Source organism: Pristiophorus japonicus, chromosome 9 (assembly GCF_044704955.1).
Source record: "Pristiophorus japonicus isolate sPriJap1 chromosome 9, sPriJap1.hap1, whole genome shotgun sequence".
NCBI lineage: Eukaryota > Metazoa > Chordata > Chondrichthyes > Pristiophoridae > Pristiophorus > Pristiophorus japonicus.
Genome location: NC_091985.1, coordinates 126,733,990 through 126,752,168, shown reverse-complemented (window position 1 = coordinate 126,752,168; position 18,179 = coordinate 126,733,990). Strand labels below are relative to the sequence as shown.

Here is an 18,179-nt window from a genome sequence, read left to right as displayed (position 1 = left end):
CGCTTCAAAGGGTATGTTTACAAGAGCTGTGGAACAATAGGGCACCTCCAATGAGATTGCAGACAAGCTGCAAGCTCTGCAAAACTTGCTAACCACCAGGTGGCAGAGGAAGATCGGTCCATGGTGGATCAAAACAATTTCGAGCCTCAGAAAGGAGGCAGATGCTGAAGTACACGGGGTGCACACATTTTCGATGAAATGTCCACCTGTAATGCTAAATGTAAAATTGAATGGCTTACCCGCATCCATGGAACTGGACACTGGCACTAGCCAATCCATCATGAGTAAAAAGATGTTTGAGAGACTGTGGTGCAACAAGGCACTCAGACCAGCCCTGAGCCCCATCCACACGAAACTGAGAATGTACACCAAAGAGCTTATTACTATCCTGGGCAGCGCCATGGTCAAGGTCACATACGAGGGCACGGTGCACGAACTGCCACTCTGGATTGTCCCGGGCGATGGCCCCACAATGCTTGGAAGGAGCTGGCTGGGCAAAATCCGTTGGAACTGGGATGACATCTGAGCACCATCAAATGTCAATGAGGCCTCATGTACCCAGGTTCTTAACAAATTTCCTTCCCTTTTTGAGCCTGGCATTGGAAACTTTTCCGGGGCAAAGGTGCGGATCAACTTGGTCCCAGAGGCACGACCCATTCACCACAAAGCACAAGCGGTACCTCACATGATGAGGGAGAGTGTGGAAATCGAGCTGGACAGGCTGCAACGCAAGGGCATCATCTCCCCAGTCGAGTTCAGCGAATGGGCCAGCCCGATTGTTCCAGTACTCAAAAGTGATGGCACGGTCAGGATTTGCGGCGATTATGAAGTAACTATTAAGCGTTTCTCGCTACAGGACCAATACCCGCTACCTAAGGCAGACGACCTATTTGCGACGCTGGCAGGAGGCAAGACGTTCACCAAGCTCGACCGGACTTCGGCCTACATGACGCAGGAGCTGGAGGAGTCTTCGAAGGGCCTCACCTGCATCTACATGCACAAGGGACTGGTCATCTACAACAGATGCCCGTTTGGAATTTGGTCAGCTGCAGCCATCTTCCAGAGAAACATGGAGAGCCTACTCAAGTCGGTACCACGCACGATGGTTTTTCAGGACGACATATTGGTCACAGGTTGGGACACCGTCGAGCACCTGCAAAACCTGGAGGAGGTCCTCCAGCGATTGGATCGCGTAGGGCTGTGGCTAAAGAGGTCGAAATGCATCTTCATGGCAACCGAAGTGGAGTTTTTGGGGAGAAAGATCGCGCCGGACGGCATTCGGCCCACAGACGCCAAACAGAGGCTATCAGGAACGCACCCAGGCCACAGAACGACACGGAGCTGTGGTCGTTCCTGGGACTCCTCAACTATTTTGGTAACTTCCTACCAGGGTTAAGCACCCTCTTAGAGCCCCTACATGTGTTATTGCGTGAAGGTGAGAACTGGGGGAAAAAAACACGTAATTGCTTTTGAGAAAGCCAGAAACATTTTATGCTCCAACAGGCTGCTTGTATTGTATAACCCGTGTAAAAGACTTGTGCTAGCATGTGACGCGACGTATTACAACAAGCTAACGTTGCGGGGAAGTTGAAACCTGTCGCCTACGCCTCCAGGAACTTGTCTAAGGCCGAGAGGGCCGACAGCATGATTGAGAAAGAGGCATTAGCATGTGTGTTCGGGGTAAAGAAAATGCATCAGTACCTGTTTGGCCTCAAATTTGAGCTGGAAACCGATCACAAGCCCCTCACATCCCTGTTCACCGAAAACAAGGAGATAAATACTAATGCCTCAGCCCGCATACAAAGGTGGGCACTCGCGCTATCAGCATATAACTATACCATCCGCCACAGGCCAGGCACCGAGAACTGTGCGGATGCTCTCAGTTGGCTACCATTGCCCACCACGGGGGTGGAAATGGCGCAGCCTGTAAACTTGTTGATGGTGGCGCAGCCCGCAGACTTGTTGATGGTCATGAAAGCATTTGAAAATGATAAATCAGCTGTCACGGCCCGCCAGATTAGGACTTGGACCAGCCAAGATCCTCTGCTGTCCCCAGTAAAAAACTGTGTAATGCATGGGAGCTGGGCCAGCATCCCTGTTGAAATGCAAGAGCTAATCAAGCCGTTCCAGCGGCGAAAGGACGAGCTGTCCATTCAGGCAGACTGCCTGTGGGGTAACCGCATAGTGCTACACAAAAAGGGCAGGGAGACGTTCATCTCGGATCTCTACAGCACACACCCGGGTATAGTAATGATGAAAGCAATAGCCAGATCCCATGTGTGGTGGCCCGGTATCGACTCTGACTTAGAGTCCTATGTACTGCAATGCAGCATGTGTGCTCAGTTGAGCAACGCGCCCAGTAAGTTTGTGGTCCTGGCCCTCCAGATCATGGTCAAGGATCCATGTCGCCTATGTGGGCCCGTTTCTCGGTAAAATGTTCCTGGTGGTGGTGGATGCTTTTTCAAAATGGATTGAATGTGAAATAATGTCGGGAAGCACCGCCACCACCACCATTGAAAGCCTGAGGGCCATGTTTGCTACCCACGGCCTGCCTGACATACTGGTCAGTAACAACGGGCCATGTTTCACCAATGCCGAATTTGAAGAATTCATGACCTGCAATGGGATCAAACATGTCACCTCGGCCCCGTTTAAACCAGCCTCCAATGGGCAGGCAGAGCGGGCAGTACAAACAATCAAGCAGAGCCTTAAACGAGTCACAGAAGGCTCACTCCAAACCCGCCTGTCCCGAGTACTGTTCAGCTACCGCACGAGACCCCACTCGCTCACAGGGGTGCCCCCGGCTGAGCTACTCATGAAAAGAACACTTAAAACCAGACGCTCGCTGATTCACCCCAACCTGCATGATCGGGTAAAGAGCAGGCAGCAACAACAAAATGTAAATTATGGTCGCGCCACTGTGTCACGGGAAATTGATCTGAATGACCCTGTGTATGTGCTAAACTATGGACATGGTCCCAAGTGGATCATGGGCACGGTGATAGCTAAAGAAGGGAGTAGGGTGTTTGTAGTCAAACTAGACAATGGACAAATTTGCAGAAAGCACCTGGACCAAACAAGGCTGCCCTGAACAACCTACAGCAGACACCACCTTTTTCGATCCCACAACACACACCAAAGGATCAACGACACCACGCCGGACCAGGAAATCGAACCCATCACGCCCAACAGCTCAGCAAGGCCAGGCTCACCCAGCAGCCCTACAGGGCCAACAACACACCAGCCCAGCGAGGGCAGAGCCAACACACCAGAACCGACATTCGTACCGAGGCAGTCCACCAGGGAAAGAAAGGCTCCCGACCACCTCACCTTGTAAATAGTTTTCACTTTGACTTTGCGGGGGAGTGATGTTGTGTATCTGTAAAGCATGCACTCCCATGGTCCGCCACCAGGGAGTGCATCCCCTGAAGTCCCAAGGGATCACAGCATCCCTTGGGAGCACTGTATATAAGCCGGCCCCGAAGGCCTGTTCCTGACTCTGGAGTGTCTTAATAAAGACTGAGGTCACTGTTACTTTAACCTCCCTGTGTGCAGTCTCATCTGTGTCAGGAACACAACAAAAGCAATCTGGCAATGGCAGTCATTAATGTGGTGATGTGAAACTTGTGCCATGCAACACATTTAACTGTACCCCAATGCAACCGATGATCACAAAGGGCACTGGGATCCTGAACATAAATTGTATACATAGCTTATAATGCCCTGAGAACATTTTAAATTTGGGCGACTTCCCATTCCTTCATGCAAAGAGGGACGAACACTCAGAGTGGCCTTTGCCAGTAAGGTACTAGAGGCAGAAATCTTAGATTCACTCAAAATGCAGACAGATAATGTGATGCGGGAATTGTACGTTCAGTTTTATTCTCCATTGTTTAGGTAAGATAGGACTACAGGTTGAACCTCCCTTATTTTGCACCTTCTGAACCTGGCCAGTGCCGAATAAGGGATTTTGCCGGATATGGGGAGGCCACGTGTTTGCAAACCACTCCCAGCATCAAGCCACTTCGGGGCTCGCCGGCCGGCAGACACCTCTGTGCTCACACACATGGTTCACACTTGGCTCTGCTGAGCACAATGGGTTCGCAGGGTGAGAGTGAATCTTCCTGTTTGATTTGTCCCTGTGCCAGTGTGGGGAGACTCCAGGAACAACTCCGGGAGTGGGACCAGCAGCAACTGGAGTTCGTGCTGGAGCAGTGGTTCCTCGTCCCCTTCCCCACCGACCCTTACACCAGCCCTGGGCACAGCGCAGGGGGACGATGCTGATCGACACCTCACACATCCACTGCTGGTTGAGGAGGCAGCACCGCGCAAAAGGAAGGTGAGTCAGTGGGCTCTGAGGGGTCGACGGGCTGAGGGGGGGGGGAAGCCCCCGAGGTATCGGCGGGCCCTGAGGTGTCGGCGGGCCCCGAGGAGTCGACGGGCTGGGGGGGGGCTCTGAAGTGTAGGCGGGCCCCGAGGTGTCGGCGGGCCGAGTGGGCCCCCAAGTTGTCGGCGGGCCGGGGGGGCCCCCGAGGTGTCAGCGGGCCAAGGGTGGGGGCCAGAGCTGTTGGCGGGCCTGAGATGTCAGCGGGCCGAGTGGCCCCCGAGGTGCCGGTGGGCCGAGTGGTTCCCGAGGTGGGTTAGGGGGGCCCCGAGGTGTCAGCTCCGAAGTTGGGTACATTTATTGTGGGTCTGTTGAGATTGAAATGTGCCGTGCAAGTGTAAACGGGCAAGTTTTTTTTTTACATTGATATTTTTCGAGGATTTTGACAGGCCACGTTTTGCGCGTTGGCCACCCGGCAGCCAGGAATGGTCCCAAACAAGGGGTGGTGCCGGAGAAGGGAGGTTCAACCTGTAATTGGCTTCCCTCATTTCTATTCACTTGTCCAAGACGAGCTACCTCAGCACAACCAAGCTCAAACCTCGGAGCTCTTGGTTTGTGTGGCTCAGCGAATCATTGCCCAAATACAGACGGTCATGGGCGGGGTTGGTGTGTGTGTGGAGCAGTAAGTAATCTTTTAAATTTCCTCTGATTCTAAATGATTAGATTGATATGTTTTACTGTTGTCAGTGTTACAACTGGAAGATTAAATGCTGTCCCTAAAATCAGTGCTCAGCCAATATCCCAACTGACAGTTTAGTTTGGAGAGCTGATAAGAAGCTGAAACAAGGATGAAACTGCCTTAAACAATGCACAGCATCTTAGTCAAATGTTTGTTTGATAAAGCTGAGCAGACAAAGCCTTAACTGATTGGTAATACTTGTCTAGGAACGTTTCTGGGCTCCATTCTTTTACTTCCACACTGTTAGCACATGAACCAGTGAGAAAAACCAATATAAGATGAACTAGAAATTCCCTTTTAAGGTTTGTTACAATAAAGAGAGGATCTACATTAAGCAAACCTGTAGCAAAGCAAATAGTAAGGTATTTTGTTTTATTTTTCCACTTTATGTTTTAATTCATTTGGTTTTAATTGACAATTAGTAAAATACTAATTCTCCCTCCCCCTTTTTTTCCCCACTCCCTTTCTGTTAACCTGGGCCTTCCATTTGCTTGGCTTGAGACCTTTCTGCTCTGTGCCGGTACTGTTCACATCCAGACTCGATTATTCCAATGTTCTCTTGGCCGGCTAAATGTCAATCAAACCAAGTGACTAAAAGATGAGGTGTAAAAGTAATTTAAAATGTTGCAGTTGTTTTTCTAAAACCTCAGGATAGCCCCACCTATGCTGGAAACAGTTCTTGGCGGTCTCAAAGTTATATAAGCAACATAACTTGGAGACCACTCCCTCCACCACCGGCGCACCGTGGCTGCAGTATGTACCATCTACAAGATTCACTGCAGCAACTTACCATGGCTTCTTCGGCAGCACCTCCAAAACCCACAACCTCTGCCACCTAGAAGAACAAGGGTACCAGACGCATCGGAACACCATCACCTCCAAGTTACACACCATCCTGACTTGGAAATATATCGCTGTTCCTTCATCGTCGCTGGGTCAAAATCCTGGAACTCCTTCCCTAACAGCACTGTGGGAGTACCTTCACCACACAGACTGCAGCGGTTCAAGTAGGCGGCTCACCAACACCTTCTCAAGGGCAATTAAGGATGGGCAATAAATACTGGTCTTGCCAGTGACGTCCACATCCCAGGAATGAATTTAAAAAAAGAAACCTCAATTAGAGGTGAGTAAAATAAGCTGACACTGTGAGGAAATACAAGTAGTAAGTATGACAGAGTAAGTGTGCAATAAAAACAGAAAGAGCTGCAACTACTCAGCAGATCAGGCAGCATCTGAGGAGAGCGAAATGCAGTTAATGTTTCAGATTGATGAACTTACATCAGAATAAAATGAATGTGCATATAGGCAGGACCTGTAATTTATTACAAGAGAGATTTCTTATTTTAATTAACTGTGTTCTGGAAGAGACTTTACACATCATTTTACTCAAGACTACAGATAAATGGGTAAGGATGAACGACTCTCTATTGATCCCAAGTATGTCTATTTACCTGCAGATCCTCCACTTTGTATCACAGACAACCTACACTTTAATTCGGTGATAGCCTTTCCAGTTGACGTACAACATCAGATTGACTTATGATGCTCTTTCCTCCACACGAGTAGTCAGTGACTCATAGAATGTCAGCAATATTGTACAGTTGTCCCTGTTTCTCCAAGTACTGTCCCGTTCACTGTGGAAATTATCTGCTTGTGACCCCTCTGAAAACATCAGGCACCTCTTTAATTAAGGTAGGCATAGTTATTTGGCTAATGCAGTGAAATTCCAATCCCAGGTGATTGCAGTTATCCAGTCGTGAAAATAAATCAGAACAGCAATGACAGTTGTAGCCACAAGCAGAGCAGTTCCTTGCCTCAGAGGACACTCAAGTCATCTGCTACTGTTTGACAACCTTCAGTAATTGCCTTCCTGGAGAGACTAGTCTTGTATTAGTCACAAGCAGTGTTTTTCGTGTGGAGAAAGTAATGTGAATGGTCAAAGTCTATGGTCCAGAACACCATCAAGATAGAAGATGAAGTTAATCAGCTGGTAATGTTTAGGTAATGCGAAGTTTTGTTCTAAAAACTTGAGGGAGTGCTGCACTGTTAGAGATGCTGTCTTTCGGATGAGATGTTAAACCGAGGCCCCGTCTGCTCTCTCAGGCGGACATAAAAGATCCCATGGCACTATTTCGAAGAAGAGCAGGGGAGTTATCCCCGCTGTCCTGGCCAATATTTATCCCTCAATCAACATAACAAAAACAGATTATCTGGTGATTATCACATTGCTGTTTGTGGGAACTTGCTGTGTGCAAATTGGCTGCCACGTTTCCTACATTACAACAGTGACTACATTGCAAAAGTACTTCATTGGCTGTAAAGCGCTTTGAGACGTCTGGTGATCATGAAAGGCGCTACATAAATGCAAGTCTTCCTTTAGTTAAAAGCCTAAAGATTGGAAGGAAGAAAGAAAGGCTTGCATTTCTATAGAACATTTCACAACCTCAGGATGTCCCAAAGCACATTACATCCAATGAAGTACTTTTGAAGTGTAATCATTGTTGGAATGTAGGAAACAGGGCAGCTAAATTGCATACAAAAGTACTTCATTGGCTGTAAAGCACTTTGGGACATCCCAAGATCGTGACAAAAGCTATATAAATACAAATCTTTCATTTGGCAGGGGTGGGGGGAAAACAGGCACTCTGCTGCTGCTAGCGGATGTAGGAGGGTGGGTGCAGCAGGTTGGGCCTGGGGAGCAGGTCAGGAAGTGGCCAATCCCAGGGGGAGGAAGGCGGGGGTAGGGGGCGGGGGGTGGGTGAGTGAGCACACTCCAGCTCCTCCTGGCCCCACAAAAAGAGATTTCGGTCTTCTGTTGATCGGTCTCCAGCAGTCATTTCAAGGCTCCGCTGGTTAGGTTATTTGCGATTTGGTACAAACAAACTGAGTATGGGTGGTGCTCACTCCGCCCATTTGTACTTCAAAATTGCACTGTAGCTCTACAACAGCATAGGTCCCCAATTTGCACATTTAACCAGCCTCCCATTCTGAGATAGGCCAGCATACTGTGTGCCCATTTACTGGACTGTCTGAAAATTGCACCACGGAGCAGTCTTCCCCCGCCCCCCACCCTCCTAGTTATCCTTTGCTGGCCGCTGTCTTGTTTATAAGGGAGTTGAAGACTGCCCCCTGCACCTTTTTGTTACAAAAGAAAACTAGGTTATTTAACATTGATTGGTCAGTAAACAGAGAAATGTTTTAAATGTATATTCCACAGTGAGATTTTCCTTTACTACTTGTAACCTTGTTCTGATCTGAACAGTGCCGCCTGAAATGACGGTGAAAGTTACCAATAATAGCTTTCAAAAGGAAATTAGATAAAGATTTGAAGAAGAAAATGTTGCAGGGCTATGGGGAAAGAGCAGGGGAGTGAGACGAATTGGATAGCCGAATGGTCTCCTTCTGTGCTATTTCATTCTATGATTTTGTGAACCTACTTTATATGGCTAGCAGACAATACATTTTCTCAAATATATCTAATTTCAAAAAGCAGCCCCTTCCACTGATGAACTGCTACGGATTGTGTAACTTTAATGCTGTTGGAATTACTTGGTTGTCCGGTCACGTTTTAATTATAGGATTTGCTTTCAACATAGTGGCACATAAAAAATTGAATATCTACCTTGGTGTCTCAGCCAATTCCATCCTCTGTCACTTTCATTCCAGTCAAATAGACTGACCTGAGAGCAAGGCTGAGTACTAAGTTAGCAGGTCCTAACTTTAACCTTCAGGGATTCGCGATGTCATCTTATCCAAAATAAGATGTCACTTTACTTACTTAGCCTTAAAGAGACTGTATTGTGTGTATAATGTTCTGCAATATTTCGGAAAGTTGATTGATGGACAAATTATTCCTAAGTCAATCCATGGGAATTTTTTTCCCCAATTTCTCTGTTCTTTGACTATTGCTGGAAAATGGTTCCAGGGGTGGCAGCAGATGTTCAGTATCTCTACCAAGAGTCCACGTTGATGTGCAAGTCTGGAAAATGAGTGTTGGTCGATGGCTGAAGCATCACAACTGAGGCTCAGGTAACTGGACCATAATCAGGAGGATTTTCTCCTCTCGAATCCATGGAGTCTTAGCAAGGGGATTTGAGTACAGGGGCAGGGAGGTGTTACTACAGTTGTACAGGGCCTCGGTGAGGCCACACCTGGAGTATTGTGTACAGTTTTGGTCTCCTAACTTGAGGAAGGACATTTTTGCTATTGAGGGAGTGCAGCGAAGGTTCACCAGACTGATTCCCGGGATGGCGCGACTGACATATCAAGAAAGACTGGATCGACTGGGCTTGTATTCACTGGAGTTCAGAAGAATGAGAGGGGATCTCATAGAAACTTTTAAAATTCTGATGGGTTTAGACAGGTTAGATGCAGGAAGAATGTTCCCAATGTTGGGGAAGTCCAGAACCAGGGGTCACAGTCTAAGGATAAGGGGTAAGCCATTTAGGACCGAGATGAGGAGAAACTTCTTCACCCAGAGAGTGGTGAACCTGTGGAATTCTCTACCGCAGAAAGTTGTTGAGGCCAATTCACTAAATATATTCAAAAGGGAGTTAGATGAGGTCCTTACTACTAGGGGGATCAAGGGGCATGGCGAGAAAGCAGGAATGGGGTACTGAAGTTGCATGTTCAGCCATGAACTCATTGAATGGCGGTGCAGGCTTGAAGGGCCGAAGGGCCGAATGGCCTACTCCTGCACCTATTTTCTATGTTTCTATGTTAGCCCAATTGTAGTGTTCCTGCCATTACCTGAGCTGATCTCAACTAACCTAGCAGGATATTAAAACTGGGTCATTCATATGTGTGTGTATATATTATATATATATACAAACAGCATACACCAAAAAAATCTTTCTCCTATGGCGAGTTTATAATCTCAGCTGTGCCTTTGAGGAAAGGAGCCAAACAGAGCCCCATTGAATTCTCCGCAGGATGGGAGGGAAAGCAAGGACATGTTTAGCTGCTACAATACACCTCCAAGTGAATGGTATAGAGTAGCATTGGCTGAACCCTACCCTCCCACTCCATTGCAGTATGACATATCCTGGCCAATATTTATCCATCAACCAACATCACTGAAGCAGATGATCTGGTCATTTATCACATTTGTGGCTATTTGTGGGACCTTGCTATGTACAGGTTGGCTGCCTTGCTTCCGAACATTACAACAGTGGCTCCAATTCCAAAAAAAGTACTTCATTGGCTGTGAAGTGCTTTGGAATGTTCTGAGGTCGTGAAAGTGACAATATAAATGCCTTCAAGCATTCCTAAACTGTAAATTGTGATTAAAACTTGGATGCCTTAACATGAGCTCTTTGAATATTGATGTATGGTGTTCTTTGCAGTTCTACCAGAAATACTGACCTATTTACTTTGAAATGGGCTAGTGCATCATTACAGTAGCAGAGAGAGGAATTTCAAGTGAACTCGTGAAGCACTGTCATGCTTAACATTTGGAAAGCCCAGTTTCAAGGGGTATATTTGGGAGAAGGAGAAGAAATTGCAAGAATATGAGGAAAGAGCGAGTGAGTGGGACTAATTGGATGGCTCTTCGAAAGAGCCAGCACAGACTGGGTGGGTTGACTATCCTCCTTCTGTGCTGTACTATTCTATGATTCTATGTGGAGCTGGAAAACCTAGGAAGGCTCAATGGAAAGAATCGCTTATAAAATAAAAGAGAGGAATTTATATTCTACCAGCAGAGATGTTTTTAAAAAAAAAACAATTCCTCTGTGGGACATGAGAGTTGGCCTCAATGCACCGTAGGAGAATGCGGGAGAAATCAGTTATGGAACTTACTGCTGATTGCTGCCCAGTGACCTCTGCTACAACATTAATGTGTATGAGGACAAGATTAGGCTTGGCTGCCTTGTTCCTTGTTCAATAATCTGCCAAAACTCACTGGGGGTGAAATTGGTTCTTGTTGTGTCTGTTAAAACCAGGGCCGTCAGATGATGAAACCTGCCCGCGTTGGCAGCTCACCTTCCAACATAAACTGGCATTGGACGTATCAATTTGTATCTGTCACATCAGATACAATTACATGGTCAATATCAAACGCACATCATTCTCAGCTCTGTGTGTTCTCCTTGCAAATCCAGACTTGAGCACAAAAATCTAGGCTGACATTCCCAGCGCAGTACTGAGGGAGCACTGCATTGTCGAAAGTGCCTTTTTTTGGATGAGACGTTAAACCCTGTCTGCTCTCTCAGGTGGCTGTAAAAGATCCCATGGCGCTATTTTGAAGAAGAGCAGAGGAGTAATCTTCAGTGTCATAGCCAATATTTATTCCTAAATCAACATCACTAAAATAGATTATCTAGTCATTATCACATTGCTGTTTGTGGCAGCTTGCTGAGCGCAAATTGGCTGCTGCATTTCCTACATTACAACAGTGACTACACTTCAAAAGTACTTCATTGGCTGTAAAGCACGCTGGGAAGTCCGGTGGTTGTGGAAAGTGCCATAGAAATGCAAGTCTTTCTTTTCTTTCTTTCAGTGACTGTCTTCTTTTGGTGGTTAGCTTGGCTCATTTTCCTTCTTGTATCTTTTTTGCAGATGGTTTATGGTATAATATACCGAGTCAATAAAAACAAATTTATTGCCCACAGTAACAGAGAGAGCTTCTGAATGAAGGACATTGATGTGTTTTTGTTTGTAAAATGTACAGGGTGAATTTTGTGGCTTATGTCCTGCATAAAGAATGTTGCATTTTTGAATCTGTTAATGATTTCAGTATTCAACTCCGTATACTGCCTCAGATGCATATGAAAGGACGTGATATATTTGAAAAACAAAAGATGAAACATAAAATCATTCCCTACTAATATCTGTGCAAAAGAATGAAGCAGTCCATCATCTATCCTGGGTATTAATTATACACCTATCATAGACTTACAGGATTGTAAGATTATGAAGAATCTAATCACTACTTTTGATTGATTTAATTGCTCATTATTAATGCAGATTAACCTTTCAATTGAAATTCAACAACAACAACTTGTATTTATATAGCGCCTTTCATGTACTAAGACGTCCCATGGTGCTTCACAGGAGTCTAGAGATAACAAAGGCATGGATGAGCTGAGGCAAGGGCGGAGATGGGCAATGTTACGGAGGTGGAAATAGGCAGTCTTAGTTATGCTGCAGATATGTGGTCGAAAGCTAATTTCAGGGACAAATATGACACCAAGTTTGCGAACAGTCTGGTTCAGTCTCAGACAGAAGTTGGGGAGAGGGATGGACTCAATGGCAAGGGAACAGAGTTTGAGGCGTGGACCGAAAACAATGGCTTCGGTCTTCCCAATATTCAATTGGAGAAAATTTCTGCTCATCCAGAACCGAATGTCGGACAAGCAGTCTGACAATTTAGAGACCATGGAGTGGTAGTGAGGTAGAGCTGGGTGTCATCAGCCTACATGTGGAAACTGACGCTGTCTTTTCAGAAGATGTCGCCAAGGGGCTAAATGTAGATGATGTAGAAACAGCAAATAAATATCTCTCCCAAGGTGTCTGAGAGGTGGTCTCAGAAAGAATATACAATAATGTTGAAGGAATGGAAAAAATAAACCAAAGTATCTTTTGAAATTAAATTGTGGGATGAGAAGAAGGAAACAGGTTCAGTCTAATGAAAGATTAGGACTCATTTCACAAAATTCTTCTTCACCCACACAATGTATACAATAGGTGAAAGCACAGGAATCAACTCTGGAGACAACTGAATGATCCATTGGAGAGTCTTTCTAGATAAAACCAAGAAGGAGCGAATGGCTTTCCTCATCCACAATTCTCTTGTAGAAAGCTCATTTGAGGACAGTGATGATCGCTGAGTATCTCTTCCATGTGGATTTTAAGGAAGAAGCTTTTAAAGAGCGTCTTAAAGGAGGAGAGAGAGGTAGAGAGGCGGAAAGGTTTAGGGTGGGAATCCCAGAGCTTGGGGCCCAGGCAGCTGAGGGCACGGCCGCCAATGACAGATGCTGGAAATCTGAAATAAAAACAGAAAATACTGGAAATACTCAGCAGGTCAGGCAGCATCTGTGGAGAGAGAAACAGAGTTAACATTTCAGCTCAATGACCTTTCATCAGAACTGGATCAAATGTAGTTCAACACAAAATGTAGTTTAACACAGCATACAGATCCCAGAACTTTTGGAACTGTTGCTAAGGTCCATGAACTGTGTAAATAATTGTGGTTTGTCATTTAGCTTAACTGGACCTTTTTGTTAGTCACTTGTTTTCTCTCCTGAGGTGAAGCAATCTTCAATATAAAAACAAACTTTTCCTGATTTTCTCCAAATTTTGCCTGTTTTATTTTTGAGGCTCTAATTATTTTTTCTTGTTTTTCTCCCAGTTTTTGCCCAACAAACAACATTTTAAATCTGCAATAGAAACTGACTTTGTTGATTCTGAAACACAGGGGTCAAGTTTCGGCCTGAGTTGTTCCTATTTTTTTGGAGCAACTGGTTTAGAATGGAGTATCTTAGAAATTGCAATTCTCGGCATTTAGTTTGCTCCAGTTCTAGTTAGAACAGTTTCATTTTTTTTTTCCAAAAGGGGGCGTGTCTGGCCACTACGCCTGTTTTGAAAGTTTAGGCAGTGAAAACTTACTCCAAACTAACTTAGAATGGAGTAAGTGTAGATTTTTGTACGCTCAGAAAAACCTTGCCTATCCTTTACAAATCAGGCGTAGGGAACGATGGGGGGGGGGGGAAGGGAAGTAATTAAATTCTACAAGCATTCAACACTCTTACTTATACAAATAACGAGCCATCCTGACCAAAAAATTATAAACAAAGCAAAGACAAAATATTGAATATTCCTACCTGTGAGAAGCAGCAGCAGCCTTCGAGCTGCGGTGCTTCAGGCAGGCCTTCCATGTTGGAGACAGGGGCGGCGTCAGTGTCTCGATGGCAGCCCAACAACAACGGCAACAAGCAGCCTTTGAGCTGCGCTGCTTCAGGCAGGCCTTCTTTCCATGCAGGAGACAGGGGCGGCGTCAGTGGCTCGACGGCAGCCGAAGAAACAGCAAGCAGCCTTCGAGCTGCGAGGAAAGCTGAGGCCATTCGGCCACGGGATAGGGGCGGCGGCAGTGGCTGACGGCAGCCGAAGACACAGCAAGCAGCCTTCGAGCTACGAGGGAGACTGAGGCCATTCGGCCAGGGACAGGGAGAGGCAGCCAGATAGCCAGGTTGAAACTTAAATTTGCAGAATTAGACACAAAAAAATCACCAAAATTCAATCCCAAGCCTTTCCAGGGGTACACGAGACAAATCAACACTTTTCTTTAAGTCCCTTTAAAAATGGCCGAGTGCCAATGTTTCTGGGCTATTGCGCGTGCGCGCGCGCTCCAACGCGCACGCGCAGGGCTGCCGGCACAACATTGCCTCATTTAACTTAGCCCCGCCCCCTCCACTTGCAGAATCGGCGCGACTCTGTGGCTCCGCCCCCCGCTGCTGCCTGCATGCGGCATCGAGCTCCCAGGGACCAGCAAGGAGCCGGAGAATCTGTAAGTATTTTTCTGTTGCACTTTTAGGCGCGAGAAACGGGCGTCCAGGTCGGGGCTACGCCGTTCTAGGCGCGGCCCGAAACTTGACCCCACAGAAGGTAGTCAGATTGCTCATCCAGACCCTCCAGAAGAGTGCAAGTGCCTCACATAAAGGGTTTAATCTCCTTAACAAATCCATTCAGACTGTGGCTGATCCAGTGAGAACAAGTTCTGCCACTGCCCTATGGAGAAGGGCAAGTTGAACCTCCTAATCATTGGGAGCCCCTTAAGAATCTCCCCTTCAGTCTGCAGGAGGAAATGGAAGGACGAGAAAGATAGTGATGAATTGCCCGAGGGGAGTTTGCTTGAGTAAGGTTTCAAATATTAATGAGCAGTTCAATACCCAGATCACTCGAAACCTCACTGTACTTTTTCAGCCAGCTCTAATAGCAGACTCCAGTGTCTCCTGAAATCTCACACAGGCCATAACAAGCAAATTTGACTTTTCTCTCATTTTCACTCAAAGGTAAGAAACATAAGAAATAGGAGCAGGAATAGGCCAAATGGGCCCTCGAGCCCGGTCCACCATTCAATAAGATCATGGCTGATCTTCTACCTCAACTCCACTTTGCTGCCTTATTCTCATATCCCTTGATTCCCTTAGTGTCCAAAAATCTATCTATCTCTGTCTTGAATACACTCCATGACAGAGCATCCACAGCCCTCTGGGGTCGAGAATTCCAAAGATTCGTAACCCTCTGAGTGAAGAAATTTCTCTTCAGCTCACTCTTAAATGGCCGACCCCTTATTTCTGAGACTCTGATCCCTAGTTCTAGACTCTCCAGCCAGGGCAAACAGCTTCACAGCATCTACCTTGTCAAGCCCTATAAGAATTTTTATATATTTCAATGAGATCACCTCTCATTCTTGTAAACTCCAGAAATGGCAAGCACAGGGCTTGGGCTGGCATCTCGAAGTTATTGGGATCAGGTGCTACACTACATCTAGTGTCGAGTGCACCGCAGGAATTAGAGGTACCCTTTTACAATACGCCTAGCAAATCTACCATGTAGGATATTAAATCCAAACCACCTGACTACGATTCCGCACATATAGATGTGCTTGAACAAAGAATTTACTTGCAATGGTCTAATCAGGGCAGAGTATCATGCTCCTAGGTCCTCTAGGAAGGATTTACTCACCAGTTCGCCAAACAGTCCATCTTCTCCTGTCATTGAAGGCTAAATGCAAGCGACCAGGCTATAATAAAAAGAAAGTCTTGCATTTATATAGCACCTTTCATGACGCAGGATGTCCCAAAGTGCTTTACAGCCAATGAAGTACCATCACTGTTGTCATGTAGGAAACGTGCAAGGTCCCACAAACAGCAATGTGATAATGGCGAGAGAGTCTGTTTTTTAGTGATGTTGATTGAGAGATGAATGTTGGCCCAAGACACCAGGAAGAACTCCACCTGGTTTGCATCTCATCCGAAAGACGGCCCCTCCTTTAGTCTTGGCACTGGGAGTGTCAGCCTAGGTTTTTGTGCTAAAGTCTCTGGAGGGGGGTTTGAACCCACAACCTTCTGACTCAGAGGCGAGTGTGCTGCCCACTGAGCCATGGCTGGCAATAATAGCAGTTGATAGTACTGTACATGCCTTTACTCTGAGGCTAAATGGTGACTATTGGTATTTTGCTCTGCAGAGTACAGCATACAGAATACATAACTCCCATGGGAGAAACAGCAGCAGCTACTGAAACTACCTTTGACAGTAATTTTTTTTCCCAGTCACGTTGAGAAATTGGCAGAAACTTTTAAAAAGCAGGTACAGCAACAGCCCTCTTGCGGCTCAGCGCAGGACTTTTGACCCTCGTGCCTCAGCAGCCAGGGCAGGATCCATAAGGCTCTCATTACGCTTCTCCTTGTGAGTCTGGTCCTTCCCCAGTGTCATGGCAGTGGGTCATGTCCCATTCCCCTGAGGTTAACATGGGGAACTACCAACAGAAGCTAGCAGCAAATGGAGTAAATCACGCTGCAAATGTATGGTTAACGAAGGCTGCCCCTCTGGGTTACAAGTACAATCTGCCACAGTTTCGCCAGAAACCTCAACAGATAACTTACAGCATGCGACCATGATAGTGGTACTGTCTGCTGTCATTAAAAGGTTTCAAGAGTGAGAGAATCGGCTTCTTGTAGACATAGTTTGTACCTTCTCAGAAGAAGTGTGACTCAGCCCAACACTAAACATAGAAACATAGAAAATAGGTGCAGGAGTAGGCCATTCGGCCCTTCGAGCCTGCACCGCCATTCAATAAGATCATGGCTGATCATTCCCTCAGTACCCATTTCCTGCTTTTTCTCCATACCCCTTGATCCCCTTAGCCATAAGGGCCATATCCAACTCCCTCTTGAATATATCCAATGAACTGGCATCAACAACTCTCTGCGGCAGGGAATTTCACAGGTTAACAACTCTCTGAGTCAGTACATTACCCCCAGTACCATGCGCTTTGATTTTGCACACCAATCTCTTCTGAGGGACCTTGACAAAAGCCTTTTGAAAGTCCAAATACACCACATCCACTGGTTCTCCCTTGTCCACACTGCTCGTTACATCCTCAAAAAATTCCAGAAGATTCGTCAAGCATGATTTCCCTTTCATAAATCCATGCTGACTTGGTCCGATCCTGTCATTGCTTTCCAAATGCGCTGCTATTTCATCTTTAATAATTGATTCCAACATTTTCCCCACTACTGATGTCAGGCTAACCGGTCTATAATTACCCGCTTTCTTGCCTTCCTTTTTTAAAAAGTGGTGTTACATTAGCTACCCTCCAGTCTATAGGAACTGATCCAGAGTCGATAGACTGTTGGAAAATGATCACCAATGCATCCATGATTTCTAGGGCCACTTCCTTAAATACTCTGGGATGCAGACTATCAGGCCCCGGGATTTATCAGCCTTCAATCCCATCAAATTCCCAAACACAATTTCCCGCCGAATAAGAATATCCTTTAGTTCCTCCTTCTCACTAGACCCACTGTCCCCTCGTACATTCGGAAGGTTATTTGTGTCTTCCTTCGTGAAGACAGAACCGAAGTATTTGTTCAATTGGTCTGCCATTTCTTTGTTCCCCATTATAAAGTCACCTGAATCCGACTGCAAGGGACCTATGTTTGTCTTCACTAATCTTTTTCTCTTCACATATTTTTGAAGCTTTTGCAGTCAGTTTTTATGTTCCCTGCAAGCTTCCTCTCATACTCTATTTTCCCCCTCTTAATTAAACCCTTAGCCCTCCTCTGTTGAATTCTAAATTTCTCCCAGTCCTCAGGTTTGTTGCTTTTTCTGGCCAATTTATATGCCTCTTCCTTGGCTTTAACACTATCCTTAATTTCCCTTGTTAGCCATGGTTTCCCGTTTTATTTTTACTCCAGACGGGGATGTACAATTGCTGAAGTTCATCCATGTGATCTTTAAATGTTTGCCATTGCTTATCCACCGTCAACCTTTTAAGTATCCTTTGCCAGTCTATTCTAGCCAATTCACTCTTCATACCGTCGAAGTTACCTTTCCTTAAGTTCAGGAGCCTAGCTTCCGAATTAACTTTGTCACTTTCCATCTTAATAAAGG

At 46.0% G+C, this 18,179-nt stretch overlaps 1 protein-coding gene across 4 annotated transcripts in view; it reads left to right on the top strand.

Annotated features, from left to right (window-relative positions):
- macrod2 (mono-ADP ribosylhydrolase 2) overlaps nucleotides 1-18,179 on the top strand; it is a 1,460,169-nt gene that overhangs the window by 1,085,631 nt on the left and 356,359 nt on the right. For 3 of the 4 annotated variants that reach the window (XM_070889818.1, XM_070889820.1, XM_070889817.1), the window contains one exon: nucleotides 14,482-14,568. The exons of the other annotated variant lie outside the window; for it this stretch is intronic. In XM_070889818.1, the coding sequence (XP_070745919.1) occupies nucleotides 14,482-14,568 (87 nt within the window). The remainder of the gene's footprint in view (nucleotides 1-14,481; nucleotides 14,569-18,179) is intronic. 4 annotated transcript variants of the gene reach the window in all.